The following is a 12,759-nucleotide window of genomic DNA, read 5'->3' as shown; positions in this document are numbered from 1 at the left end:
CTAAAACTAAAATACAGCCAGAATGGTAGATAGATTTTGTCTCTCAGTTGTCATTTTCTTTATACGTCCACTTCCCAGGGCTGACTATGTGAAATATCTTACATAGACGGTGCGTATATACCACAAGTAAAACAATACACGGTTGATTTTCAAATCAATGCCCGAATACCAAATCATTTATTTTAGGAATCCAAGAATCCTCTTTAATTTCTCACTGCCTTTAGAAACATTATTTAAACATTCCCCAAATTTCATGATTTTATCTTCTAAACATTTCCTTTACTATCATTGCTACTGCCTTAGTTTTTCAATGAAGTCTTCCCTTTGCTTTTTGCAAGATGTCCAATTCAAATGTCTGTCTCGGATCTCTCTCCTCTCCCTTATGGCCTCCACGTGTTTTTTTCTTTTGCTGGAGTTTTATATTTTATACACGACCTAATGATGGGACTCCATGGATTAAAAATCTCTAACATCTTCCACCTCCCCCATAGTTTTCAGCCTCTACAAATTAGCATACAGGAGACTGACCATCAGGCTGCAGTCCTGAGCTCTTTCCTATCCTGGATTCCCTCCTTCCTCCCTGTCTTTGCTGTGCTCCTTTTGTCAGGAGTGTGTCCTTCCCACATTTGCCAGGAAATGTCTGGTAGGAGTCACCCCCCACTTTGCTTGTTTGTACTTAACAGCTGCTTCTCCCACAGTTTTCATCTCCATATGGCAACCCTGCTTCTATAAATGCTTTTTTTCTTATGTTCTCGTCCTATATTCTTGCTAATTCTTTTTTTTTTTTTTTGGTGTGGGGAGGACAGTACTGGGGATCACACCACGGCCTTGTGCATGTGAGGTATGTGCTCTACTACTGTGCTCCATCCCCAGCCCTCCTTAATTCCTGTATCTCACTAATTAATCTTCATCAATTTTATCTTTATACCACTAGGACATAATACAGTTTCTGGCACATGGTAGGTGTGCAAAAAAAATCATTAAATGAATTAATGAGTGAATGCTTTTTGATATTCTTTTAACTCTTCTCTATGCCAAACTTTTCCTTAGAGGATTTTGACCTTGGCCAGGTCATATATATTGCTCACAGACAGGCAGACAACACAAATCTCTACCAAGGCATGAGTTTAAGTGTCTTTTTTCATATGCTGAATTCTGAGAAGCAAAACATACATTCATTTGTAGTATTTCACCATATTAATGTTTTATATATGAAAAACAAATACAAACAATTTAATATAGAATAAAAATCAATGAATTTGTCACAATAACATGTCTTTGATTTAAGCTTAAATTCTGTGTGTGTATATATGGGTAGTATTAGAATTTTTTGCACCAAGTCCAATGTACCCAATAACAAGGTCTTTTCAAGGCAGATTTTTAAAAAAGTTTAAAGAAAGGTAAAGGAATAAATTTTTAAGAAAAAAGAAAATTTTAGTGCCTGACCTAAAAATAACTGTAAGGTTATCTTTAAATTAAATACACAATAAAGTTAAAATGAAAAGATACTGGTACAGAGGAATAAAAGCACCAGGCTGCCAGCTATCCCTTCCACACCTTCTGCCCGCTCTTTGTACTCACATCGCTGACTTGCTGTGTGTTCTGCTTTGCCTGGACCATTACTGGGGAGTCCACGATGCTGGTAAACTTGAGGGTGTCGGGATGTTGCCTGTACTTCTTTTCATTCAGGGCATCTCCAGCCTTTTTAACTTTTTCTAAGTCGAGACTGCCAATAGGTATCCAGCCGATGCCTTTCATCCAGTTGTTGTAGTCCTCCTTGTAGGTGTTCTACAGCACGGGAGAAGAGAGGCGTGAGGACCTGGCAGGCTCAGAACCGAAGGGGGATTTCCTCGTGGGAGCACCTGTCACTTACATCACTCTGGATCTGCATCATGTTTTTGGACAACTCCAGGTCCATGGCGTCGGGCAGGTAGGTGTAGTGATGGAGAGAATGCTTATAGTTGACATTGCTGATGACATCCTGAGCTTTCTTGGCTGCCACGACATTGAACATGTCGTGAGGTGTGTTGTATTTGGTCTTCGTCTTTTCATAGTCTTTTTTATATTCCCGATCGGACTGTATCTTGGCCACATTCATATAATGAACCAGTTTGGGGTCATCTTGGAGACTCTGGAAGCCGACCATCTTCCCTTTAGCTTTTTCATAATCTTTTTTGTATTGAACCTATTGGACACAGAGGAGAGCATATTTTAAAAGATTTTACTGAGCAAGGAGACCATGATTCAAGTTAATTAAGCTTTCTAGAAATTACTATTCTTTGATCAACAATTAGCTAGTTAGTGTGCATATAGTTATCCTCCAGGAGAACCATTTCCAGGATCCTACCCACCCCACCCAAGATGACAAAAGCAAGTCCCTTTTATAAAATGGCACAGTACTTGCATATAACCTGTGGATACCATCATTTATACTTTAAATCATCTCTAGATTATTTATAATACCTAACACAATGTAAATGCTATTTAAAAAGCATTAATTGGGGCTGGTGTTGTGTGGCTCAGTGGTAGAGCGCTCGCCTAGCATGCACGAGGCACTGGGTTCAATCCTCAGCACCACATAAATGTAAAATAAAAATATTGTGTCTACCTAAAGCTAAAAAATAAATATTTTTTTAAAAAAGCATTTATTTAGGAAATAATGATCAGAAAAAGGCCCTTACATGTTTAATATGGATGCATTCCCCCGACCCCAGCACTGGGGATTGAACCCAAAGGCAATCTACCACTGAGATACATCATCCAGCTCTTTTTAGTTTTTTATTTTGAGACAGAGTCTCACTAAGTTGCCAGTTTGGCCTTGAACTTGCAGTCCTCCTGCCTCAGCCTTCAAAATAGCAGGGATTCCAGGTATGTGCCACCACACCTATCTTTTTAAAAATATTTTTAATCCAAAGTTGGTTGAGTCTGTGGATATGGAATCCAAAGAGATGAAGGGCCAACTGTACTTTGAAATGCAGCCTGGTAATATAAAAATGTTTAGAATCCATTTGGGTGTCCATAGTTTCTTCTGCCCACCCAAGAGAGGTTGGGATGGGGATGCTACCATATTCCATATCAGTGATAAGTCTCTATAGTGTTCCAGTCCATTTAGACATCAGGAGAGAAGAATGGAAAGTTAAATATCTCACTATCTCTTCCAATTGGGTTGAAGACCCAAGTTCCTGGCTGTTTGATTAGCCATAATTTAGTAACAGAAATTTGATGTTCCTCATTACTCAAAGGGAGACCCAGAATGAGCCAGTAGTGGTGAATGTTAATGGGCTCCAAATAATAAAGAGAGGTGAACTGAGTATCCCTGGGGAGAACTGGAGAGGACCCTGAGGAACAGAGGCAGAGATGAGGGAATATTTGTGGGGCATAGTGTGGTAGAGGAAAACACCCACAGAGAAAGGGTTAGTGGGAAATTCTGGGTGGTGGGGTCTCTTAGGACAAGGATATTGTTGTTTAATTGTAAAGTATCTACATTGGTGCAATGCAAATCTCTAGTTGTGTCTGGTTGGACATAGTTGTGCTTGGCATTTTCAAGGAAATCAAAACCAAAGGGCTCTTCCATCTCTGAGTCATGCAGAGCAGAAAGAGAAGTAGATCTACCAGAGGTGAGCTCAGGTGAGCTCAAGTAAAACTATCCTTTGTAATCTAGGAGCCAGAGGTGATGGCAAAAGCAAAGACCTCAGTGTTTGTAGTATTAGTGGGGGTGGGGATTCTATTTCCTATAGGACAACAGGTGGGGTCATGAACCAATTTCATTTAAATCTGAAAGAGCAAAAGTGACTTCAGTTCACATCTGGGAAAGAAAATTATTATTATTATTTTGGCAGTACTTGTGGATGCTAAAGCACATGCTCTGCTACTGAGTTGCATTCTCAGCTCCTTAAAATTCTTTCCTTTCATGGAAACTAATGACTCCTAGGGGATATGAAACTGGAGGCCAATTCACCAGTCTCTAGACATAATGAAGGAAAAAGAGAGAAAAGGGAAAGAAGGCAATCACATAAATTAGGAAAGTTTAAAGATAAAATTTTACCATCAGGATGACTTAAATGGTAAATTGCTTCTTCATTTCCATAAGAGAGGCAATGTGAATTTGGGCAGAAATGTAGATAATGATCTTAAAAGAAGGGCCCTGATGAGAACTCATCAGAAGGTTACCCTAATCCTGTCCTAAAAGATCATTCATATCTGAACTTTCTTTCCTGAACAGTTTTCAGCCAGATTTGCTTCTGTCCAGGGACTTCTGGCCACCCATCTGGCCTCTAAACCCCCTACCTGTGTTTTCTAGTTACACATGTGGCCACAGCTGGACTTACGTCACTCGCCGCGTGCCTGGCCGCTTTGGCAGCTTTGATGGGAATGGCGTCAGTTCTCAGGTCATACCCCTTCTTGCTCAAGTCCTTCAGGTCTGCCTTGTACATGTTCTGAAAGAAAACCATCATTTGAGTTTCACCGCAAGGTTCACGTTAGCAGAGGTTGGAAACACGTCAACCTGAGTCTACACGCGCACCTCGCTGATATTATAGGCATTCACTTTAGCTTGAATGAACTGTGGCAGGTCAGCTGGCAGGTTATATTTGTGCAGAACTTCCTCTCCTTTGGCTTTGTAAGCAATCTAGAAGGAAAAAAAAGTCTATAAATAAATCAAATAAACCTTTAGGAGAAATAAGCATTTAAGATCATAGGAAAATAATTTCAGCAGGATCATTTTACACAGGGGTGGTTTTAGGAAAGGCTCTCTGTACTGTCCATATTCATCTGCACATACCTCTAGGCATTCAAGGTCACAAGTGCAGTTGCAAAGGGTCCTATCTCAGTGCTGCTTCAGTCTTGGCAAAGATTTCTTGGTATACTTTCAGAATCTCAGGACCTACCTAGAGGGGCACCTGGTGGACCTTAGCCCAGGAAGGTGACCTGATGAAAATGTTAACTGCAGACACTTTTCTGCACATAGGAAAGGCTAACAGGGGGAAATACACCAGCCACTTCCATGGGTGACTAAAGGGATTTAGGGATGTTTTTGTCTCTATGAATTTTGTTCTAAATCTGACTTAAAACATACTTCTTCCATTTGATTCGGTGCCTATATTTATTCTTTCTGTTCATTAAGAGAAGTCCCTCATACCTTTTCCTTAGAGTAATGCCAAGGAATGAAACAATAGTCATTATGTACAGTATTGTATATATAATTCCCTGAAGATCTGAATGAGGTCTGCTTTATTAATGAACAGCTGGAAAATTATGCAGTTTCTCATGTCAGCAAGGCTCTTTAGGTTGTGTAATGCTGCAAGTGGTCAGTACATTTGAAATACAAACACATTTATATTAGTTAACAGTGATCAAAATATTGATAGATGAACACTTACATCACTCCTCTGGGCCTGGTTTATTTTAGACTGTACTATAATCGGAGCATCTTCAATTGAGGTAAACTTGAGTGTGTCTGGATGTTGGCGATATTTTTTCTGTTTGGTAAATCAAAAAGAGGAAATTGTGTTACTTTCACTGAAGTCTAACGTCTCAAAATCTTTGAACTTTATTTTGGAGAGAAAATGTAAAAATGTAAACATATCAGAGTGTTGATTGGCTTGGACAAAAAAAAGAATACAATACAAAATTAATGTTTTTAAAAAATCATTTTCATTATGGGTGGTTTGGGACAATAGACCATATAACTCTCAGGAACTGGACTTACACTGCTCCCTCAATTTCTTGCTTCTGACAAGAAAAAAGGTACTCTGAGCTACACAGGGTCCAGAAACATCACAGAATTTTCTGAAGGATTAACAGATAAGCAAACAAGGAGATTTGGGTTTCTTTGCATGACACTGTCAAGTTCTTAGGAATGTCACTCAGCTGGGGTACTAATGAGACAGCAGACACTTGCTTTGCAAGCCTTGCTTTGGTTTAAATATAGTTTATCACTGAAGGGCTGAAGAGGCCAAGAAAAGAGACTCTTGGAAGGTAGCCCAATTGGGAACTGGCAACTTTTGGCCACTCTCATTCCCATATCTTCTCTATTTTCCCAATCCTTATCCTTTGTGTGTCTCATACACCTGACTGCTGCATACATAGTAACAACATTTTTTCAACTTTGTACTTCTGAAAAACCACCAACCCAAACACCTTTTTCTTGAAAATTCCAAGCAGGCAAAGTTGTGTTTTATTCTTTTTAAATTAATTAATTAATTAGTTAGTTATTTAGTTTGTAGGCAAGCACTCTACCAACTGAGCTATATCCCCAGTCTGGCAAAGTTGTTTTTGCCAAAACCAAACAAAAGCACAATATAAGAAAAATTAAAACTTGAGCCTGAAGGACAACTGTTACTCAGCTCCTCTGTGCTTTATGAAATCTGTTCTCCCTGATAGACATGTCCACCTGACAACCAACAGTAGCAGTTTTTGGTCTTGACAGAGAAGGGACAAATAACCATGTTGTCTTAAGAGCCTGAATTTGAAGACTGTTCATTCCTAGACTGAAAATAATTTGCATGCTACTTCAGATCCACCAAGAATACAAGATGGTGTATAATTCTTCAAATAATATTTGTGTACCAATTTCTTTATTCAAAATCATCACAAACTGGAAATAATCCACGCATTCACCATCTGGTTAAGAACTCATCAACATGTGGTTTATCCATACAAAGGATTACTACTTAATTAAGAAAAAGGAATGAATTTTAAATAGACATAAATTCGAATAACCTCAAAACCATCATGAGAAGCAAAAGAATCCATATTAAAAAGAAAAATTTAGAATAGTTAAAACTATAGAGACAAACATCTCAGCTATTGCCAATTGTATTTTTTAGAATGGTTGCAAATATGGAGACAGAAAGTAGATCAGCTATGGGTCTAAAGATGGGCATAGGATATTTTGAGGAAACTTTTTATAGTATTGGTAGCATTTAAAATTAATTTGTGGCTGGGCGCAGTGGCTCACACATGTGATCCCAGCAGCTCGGAAGGCTGAGGCAGGAGGATTGTGAGTTCAAAGCCAGCCTCAGAAAAAGGGAGGCACTAAGCAACTCAGTGAGACCCTGTCTCTAAATAACATACAAAAAATAGGTCTGGGAATGTGGCTCAGTGATCAAGTGCTCCTGAGTTTAATTCTCTACACCGTCACTCTTCAAAAAAGCAAAATTAATTTGTGGTGATGACTGCACAGTTATATGAGTTTATAAAAATTTGTCAAGGAATATGCTTAAAATAGGTGATTTTTGTGGTACAAAAATTATATCTTAATAAAATCATTAGAACTATTTCTATTATAAATAGTATGAATGATTTTGGTAAATAAGTATGCTTATCTACCTGAATAACTAACTCACGCATGTGGTAAGTTTTTCTCAGCAAAAAATAATCAGAGAATGAGGCAGAAAGGAAGCACTTTCCATGGCCTTTGAAAGTTGCAGCGGGACACATTCAGACCTCTCCCAATAGCCCAGCAACTTTACCTCATTAAGGATATCTGAAGCCCGCTTGGCCTTTTCCATTTCCAAGGACCCAAAAGGCACCCAGCCGCAGCCTTTCATCCAGCTATTATAGTCAGCTTTGTATTCCACCTAAAACACCAAGAGGAAAGTGACTTTTCTTTGCTCACTGCCAACCTTCTTACATAAATCAGTAACACGGTACTCAGGATGCTTTAGGATCTCTGACCCGCACCCTCACTCCACACTGGAAGGTTAACATAGACACTTTTTTGGTGAGAGATTTTAACAGCCCTGAGACTTTTTTTCTTTTCTTCTAGTTGGCTTAGGTACCATTTTATCCTTATTTCCAACTTAATAGAAGTTTGTGGAATTATGACTCTAATCCTGAAAAATGCTCAATTCAAAGCCGTGTTTCAAAGAATAAATGGAAAAAATATTTAGATGATCAGATGTCACCTGTCTGCTCCCTGAACTCTAGCATGTTTCTAGAGTCAAATTAGCCCTGATGGTCACATTGAAGGTGATAATTTTGCTCATTTTTTAATTAGATAAGACTTGGTAGTAGTTGTGGTGAGCAGTGACTGAAACTGGGGGTCTCTGATGACTTCAGGGCCGTGGTGCTCCTGCTGCCTGGGAATGTTTCTGTGCAAGGGTACAGGATGCCTAGTTGCTATGGTGACTCCCGGCCCAAAGAGGCTCTGTGCAAGTCTTATCAGCTTTGACCTTGATCTCAGTCACTGCTCTTCCATTCTCTGTCACCCCTCTTCACTTCTCTGTCATCGCTCTCCACAAGTAGTTACTTATACTAAGCATTTGTATATATTATATTTCATATGTACTGGTCAGTTTAGGAGTATGTCTACACTGGCCAATGAAACACTTTAACATAGTCTAATTCATTAATTTTCATAAGCAACCAGTTATTATTTGGAATTGGTCTTATTTGGGGGACAGTTCCTTGACACTTTTAAAATAAAGATTCACTCTGACTGTCTGGCTCTGGATGGTACCTAAAATTTATATTCTAGACACAAAATAGAGAAAGGCCATTCACTCACATCGCTCTGTAGCGCGTAGGCCTTCTTGGCAAGGTCCACGTTGATGCTGTCGGGTGGGTAGCTGTAGTTGTGTAAGATGTGCTTGTAGTCTGCATCACTGGCGATTGCCTGAGATTTCTTAGCTTGAGTGACTTGGAGCATATCAAGAGGTGTCGTGTAGACAGTTTTTGACTTCTCATAGTCCTTACGATATTCACGCTGCAAAATGGAGATGATCATTTATTACCACACATCCTCAGTGGATTTCCAAGAATGTACAGAAAATGGAATTTAGACAAATGGGTACAAACATCTGAGTAGTGACTTGGCCCCTAAATTTGCTTATATGTCAACCATCATTGAAATGCCCCAGAAAAAGCACACAGGAATGGATCTTTCTAAAGATTTTTAGATAGAAAAAACAGCTACCAGACTCACAGAAGACATCAGCAAGGGCTACAGCTTCTGCTTAAGCAGCATTATTTAAAAATAGGTTTTCCCAAGGACTACTAGTAAGCATTCTTTCTATTAATGCAATCTAGCCTTTGAAGCATTTCGTAATCAAGAATCATTTTAAAAATTTTAAAAGTTGTAGATAGACAGAATGCCTTTATTTTATTTGTTTATTTTTATGTGGTGCTGAGGATCAAACCCAGTGCCTCATGCATGCCAGGCAAGTGCTCTGCCACTGAGCTATAGCCCCAGGCCCAAGAATCATTTTTTAATTAATGAAAATCACATGACAATCATTTAAAACCTTTGATTTCATAAGATATTTACTTCATAAACAAGACTATTGACTTTCTAGAGTAATTTTTAAATGGATAGTTACCAAGTTTTTTTCAACCTGATTGTTATAGTCTTGACAGTAGATAAGTCCCACTGAGAATAGCAAGGGTTTTGTTTTTTTATACCAAGTTTAATTTTGGTAACAATTTGAAAGTCGATTCAGATTGCAACCATAATAAGACTTCAGAGGAGAAAAGTTTGTGAAACTGAGCCATTAAAGTAGCCTTGGCACTTGTGTATAATATTCTCATAAACCAAATGTCCTGGTAGGGCCTCAGGAGGCACCAGCCTTTCTTGGCGGGTTTTCTGGAATGATTAGACAGGGTGCTAATTAGTTTGGCAAAGTCCCAACTTCGTCATATATTCTTACCCATTGCCTTAATAGAAAAATTCTGACCCACTGCCTGTGGGAATATCATAAACCCACCCTATCTCCCTATAGTCGCATAAGTGTCAGAGACAGTGCCGAGCTAGTAAGTACAGGTGTGCATTATCAATCTCCTGTGGAAATTTCTTTCACCAGTGGACCGATCTTTTAGCTAAGGGAACTTGATTTCCTTCTCATATTTTGTGGATTGTCATTTTCACTGAATAAACTTAGCTCTTAATTGTAAAATCTCAACCCTGGCTTGTGAAAATATGGAAACTTATTATGGTATGCACAAACATAAAAAATAAATAAAACGGATAAAGCAATGTCACAACTGTAGTTGGTATGTAGATGTGATTTTTACTTTTTTGTTTGTATTCATACAACAGACATGTATCCGTGCATAGAAAATGTTATCAAAGATCCAAATGGCTTTTCAATACCTGCAGTTTAGCATTTAGTGTGGATACTTTTTATTGTTGTTGCTTTTATCAAATAGGCTTTTTTGATTTGTTATTTTTAGATATATACGACAGCAGGGTGTATGTGTAATCTGTCAAAATACAGACTGGATGTTATGAGAGAATGACTTGTAGATTATGTCTTTCAGTTGTCAATATAAATCAATTAACAAGTATTTATTGATATATTTTGTGCCTAGTGTTCTAATACATTGAGTGATAGGGTTAAAAACAAAAGATAAAGACACATATGGTGTTGATGGGGAGCTATAACCTTCTTGAGAGGGTATGAGGAACTGGTGAACAGATAGCATTATGTATGTGAGCACTGACATAATAATAAAGAAGGAACGTACCAAACGTTAACATTAAAGGACATGATACGAACATCTTCCTTTGTAATAAAAAATGATTATTTGCAAGCTTTGTTGGATATCATTATTACTCTAAACATTTTTAAAACACAATATATACTGTAATTTGCAATAGCAAATGTTTTCCCCTGTAGAGTAAAAACTATAACCAGGAAAGGATAGATGGCCCCATAGATGCTCTTAAGGATATCTACAAGATCCCTGTAATTCAGGCAAGAGGAATGAAAAAAAAATGTTCATTTTTCTAGAGAAGTGGCTCAGATTTTTTAATGATATTCTCAAGGAGCCAATAATCAATGGAGTATTTTCCTTATACCTAGGCCAGTACTAATTACTGAAGTCAATAAAAAGCATTAATAGCTATATTTAGAACTTTTTAAAAATATTTTTAGTTGTAGATAGATACAATATCTTTATTTTATTTATTTATTTTCATGTCATGCTAGGAGAGTGCTCTACCACTGAGCCACAACCCCAGCTCCCTATATTTAGATTTTGTATTTGTGATTCATGACTTTTTTTTTCCAAAGTAGTTTTAAAATCATCATCTCAAAAATTATTTTACACCTAGATGAAAACATCTATTGACGTTTTCCAAGGGGCTTGGAGAACGGCAATTGATAATCTATTGCTATTATTGAATACATTTTTCAAAATGAAAAGGACACCAAGCACCCATCAGTGGTTTCTGTCCTCAATGGCAAGAGGTGCAAGAGTTTGGGGACTCCTCCTCCTACAGTTCTCATTAGGGTCCTGTGAACGCGAGGGCGCGATGGGCATGAAGTGCTTTCTCCTGTCACTCCCTCCAGCATGCTCACAAGGAAGCCCCCCTGAAGATGAGTGGACACTCACATCACTCTGGTTTTTGGCTGTCTTCAAGGAGTGCAGCATCTTGGGATCATCGTTAATGCTGAGGACTCCAATCATTTTCCCTCTGCTCTTCTCATAGTCTTTCTTGTACATCACCTGCAAAGACATCCCACTGCTGGAGCCCACTCACTAGGACACAGCCTGGGGCCACCAGCCCAGATGGAAAGGCCATACTCACGTCGCTGGCATTCTTGCTGTTGGCTTTGGCTGCCAGCAGAGGGATGGCATCCACTTTAATTTCAAACTTCTTAGCTTTGCTCTTCTCCCAGTCTTGCTTGTAAACATTCTGGACAGTAAAATTTCAGCAGAAAATGATAAAAACAACATTGAACACAGATAAATCCAGTAAAAATTTTTTTAAAAATTGTAATTTGCATATGTAGGCTTATTTTACCTAGAAATACTTTATTTACCAAATGGTAGTACTGATTTACTTATCATCTAGTTTCTTCCTCCTTATCACTAAGTTAAGTACCAGAACACTCTTTAATGTTCTGGAAACTCTCTTTTCTTTTCTTTTTGGTACTGGGAATTGAACTCAGGGGCACATAGCCACTGAGCCACATCCCCAGCCCTTTTTTATATTTTATTTAGAGATAGGGTCTCACTGAGTTGCTTGAGGCCTCCACACGCTGTGCTGCTAAGACTAGCTTTGAACTCATGATCTTCCTTCTTCAGCCTCCTGAGCCACTGGGATTACAGACATGCACCACTGTACCTGGCTTCTGGGGACTTTCTAAAGACTGCTATCCTGATGTATAATGGATAATGCAAAATGATGACCATTTGGAAAAGGTGAAATGGGATATTTACATCAGAGATACCTTATAAAACTACTGGGGTTAGCAGAGGGATAAATGAGAGAATACTTCTGATAGTTACAGAGGCCTTGGAAAACAAAATCTTATAGCGAAGTAAGGGTCTTCAATGCTTTGAGCCTTACAAGCTCCACTTGCACTGTGGTAACAATCTCAACAGTTGTTCGTATGCATAATTCCTAATTTTTTCTTTTTAAATGAACACCTGTGACATTTCCTCTCTTCATACAGGCTTCTGAGGCTTCGGTACTTACGTCACTCAGGTTGTAGGCATTGACTCTGTGTTGGATAAACTCTGGGGCATCTGCTGGCACGTTGCACTTGAACTTCTCGCCTTCGTGTTTGGCTTTGTAATTCAGCTGAAAAACAGTAGAGGATATTAGTATGGGCTGAATGTATCCCCAAGTTTTATGTGTTGCAAAGTTAAATCACAAAGTCATACATTATTGGTATTTGAGAGGTGGGACCTCTGGGAGATGGCTGGATCATGAGTGCTCTGCCCTGATGGCTGCATTCATCCACTCATGGATTAATGGATAAAAGGGCTATCACAGGGGTGGTTTTGTTATAAAAGTGAGCTCTGGGTGGC

The 12,759-nt window shown here is 38.6% G+C and overlaps 1 protein-coding gene across 1 annotated transcript in view; it reads right to left on the bottom strand.

Annotated features, from left to right (window-relative positions):
- Positions 1-12,759, bottom strand: part of Neb (nebulin) — a 202,939-nt gene that overhangs the window by 157,501 nt on the left and 32,679 nt on the right. Inside the window, exons 24-33 of the mRNA XM_058573519.1 lie at positions 12,425-12,529; positions 11,531-11,638; positions 11,335-11,448; positions 8,510-8,707; positions 7,473-7,580; positions 5,379-5,477; positions 4,523-4,627; positions 4,329-4,436; positions 1,874-2,185; positions 1,582-1,788 (exon numbers count right to left, since the gene is read on the bottom strand). Coding sequence (XP_058429502.1) covers positions 1,582-1,788; positions 1,874-2,185; positions 4,329-4,436; positions 4,523-4,627; positions 5,379-5,477; positions 7,473-7,580; positions 8,510-8,707; positions 11,335-11,448; positions 11,531-11,638; positions 12,425-12,529 — 1,464 coding nt within the window. The remainder of the gene's footprint in view (positions 1-1,581; positions 1,789-1,873; positions 2,186-4,328; positions 4,437-4,522; positions 4,628-5,378; positions 5,478-7,472; positions 7,581-8,509; positions 8,708-11,334; positions 11,449-11,530; positions 11,639-12,424; positions 12,530-12,759) is intronic.

This window comes from Marmota monax, unplaced genomic scaffold (genome assembly GCF_021218885.2).
Source record: "Marmota monax isolate L192 unplaced genomic scaffold, Marmota_monax_Labrador192_F-V1.1 WCK01_AAM20220418_F8-fsc00048, whole genome shotgun sequence".
In the NCBI taxonomy this organism is placed as follows: Eukaryota; Metazoa; Chordata; class Mammalia; order Rodentia; family Sciuridae; genus Marmota; species Marmota monax.
The sequence above is the reverse complement of the archived record's forward strand: the minus strand, read 5'-3'. Positions and strand labels throughout refer to the sequence as shown.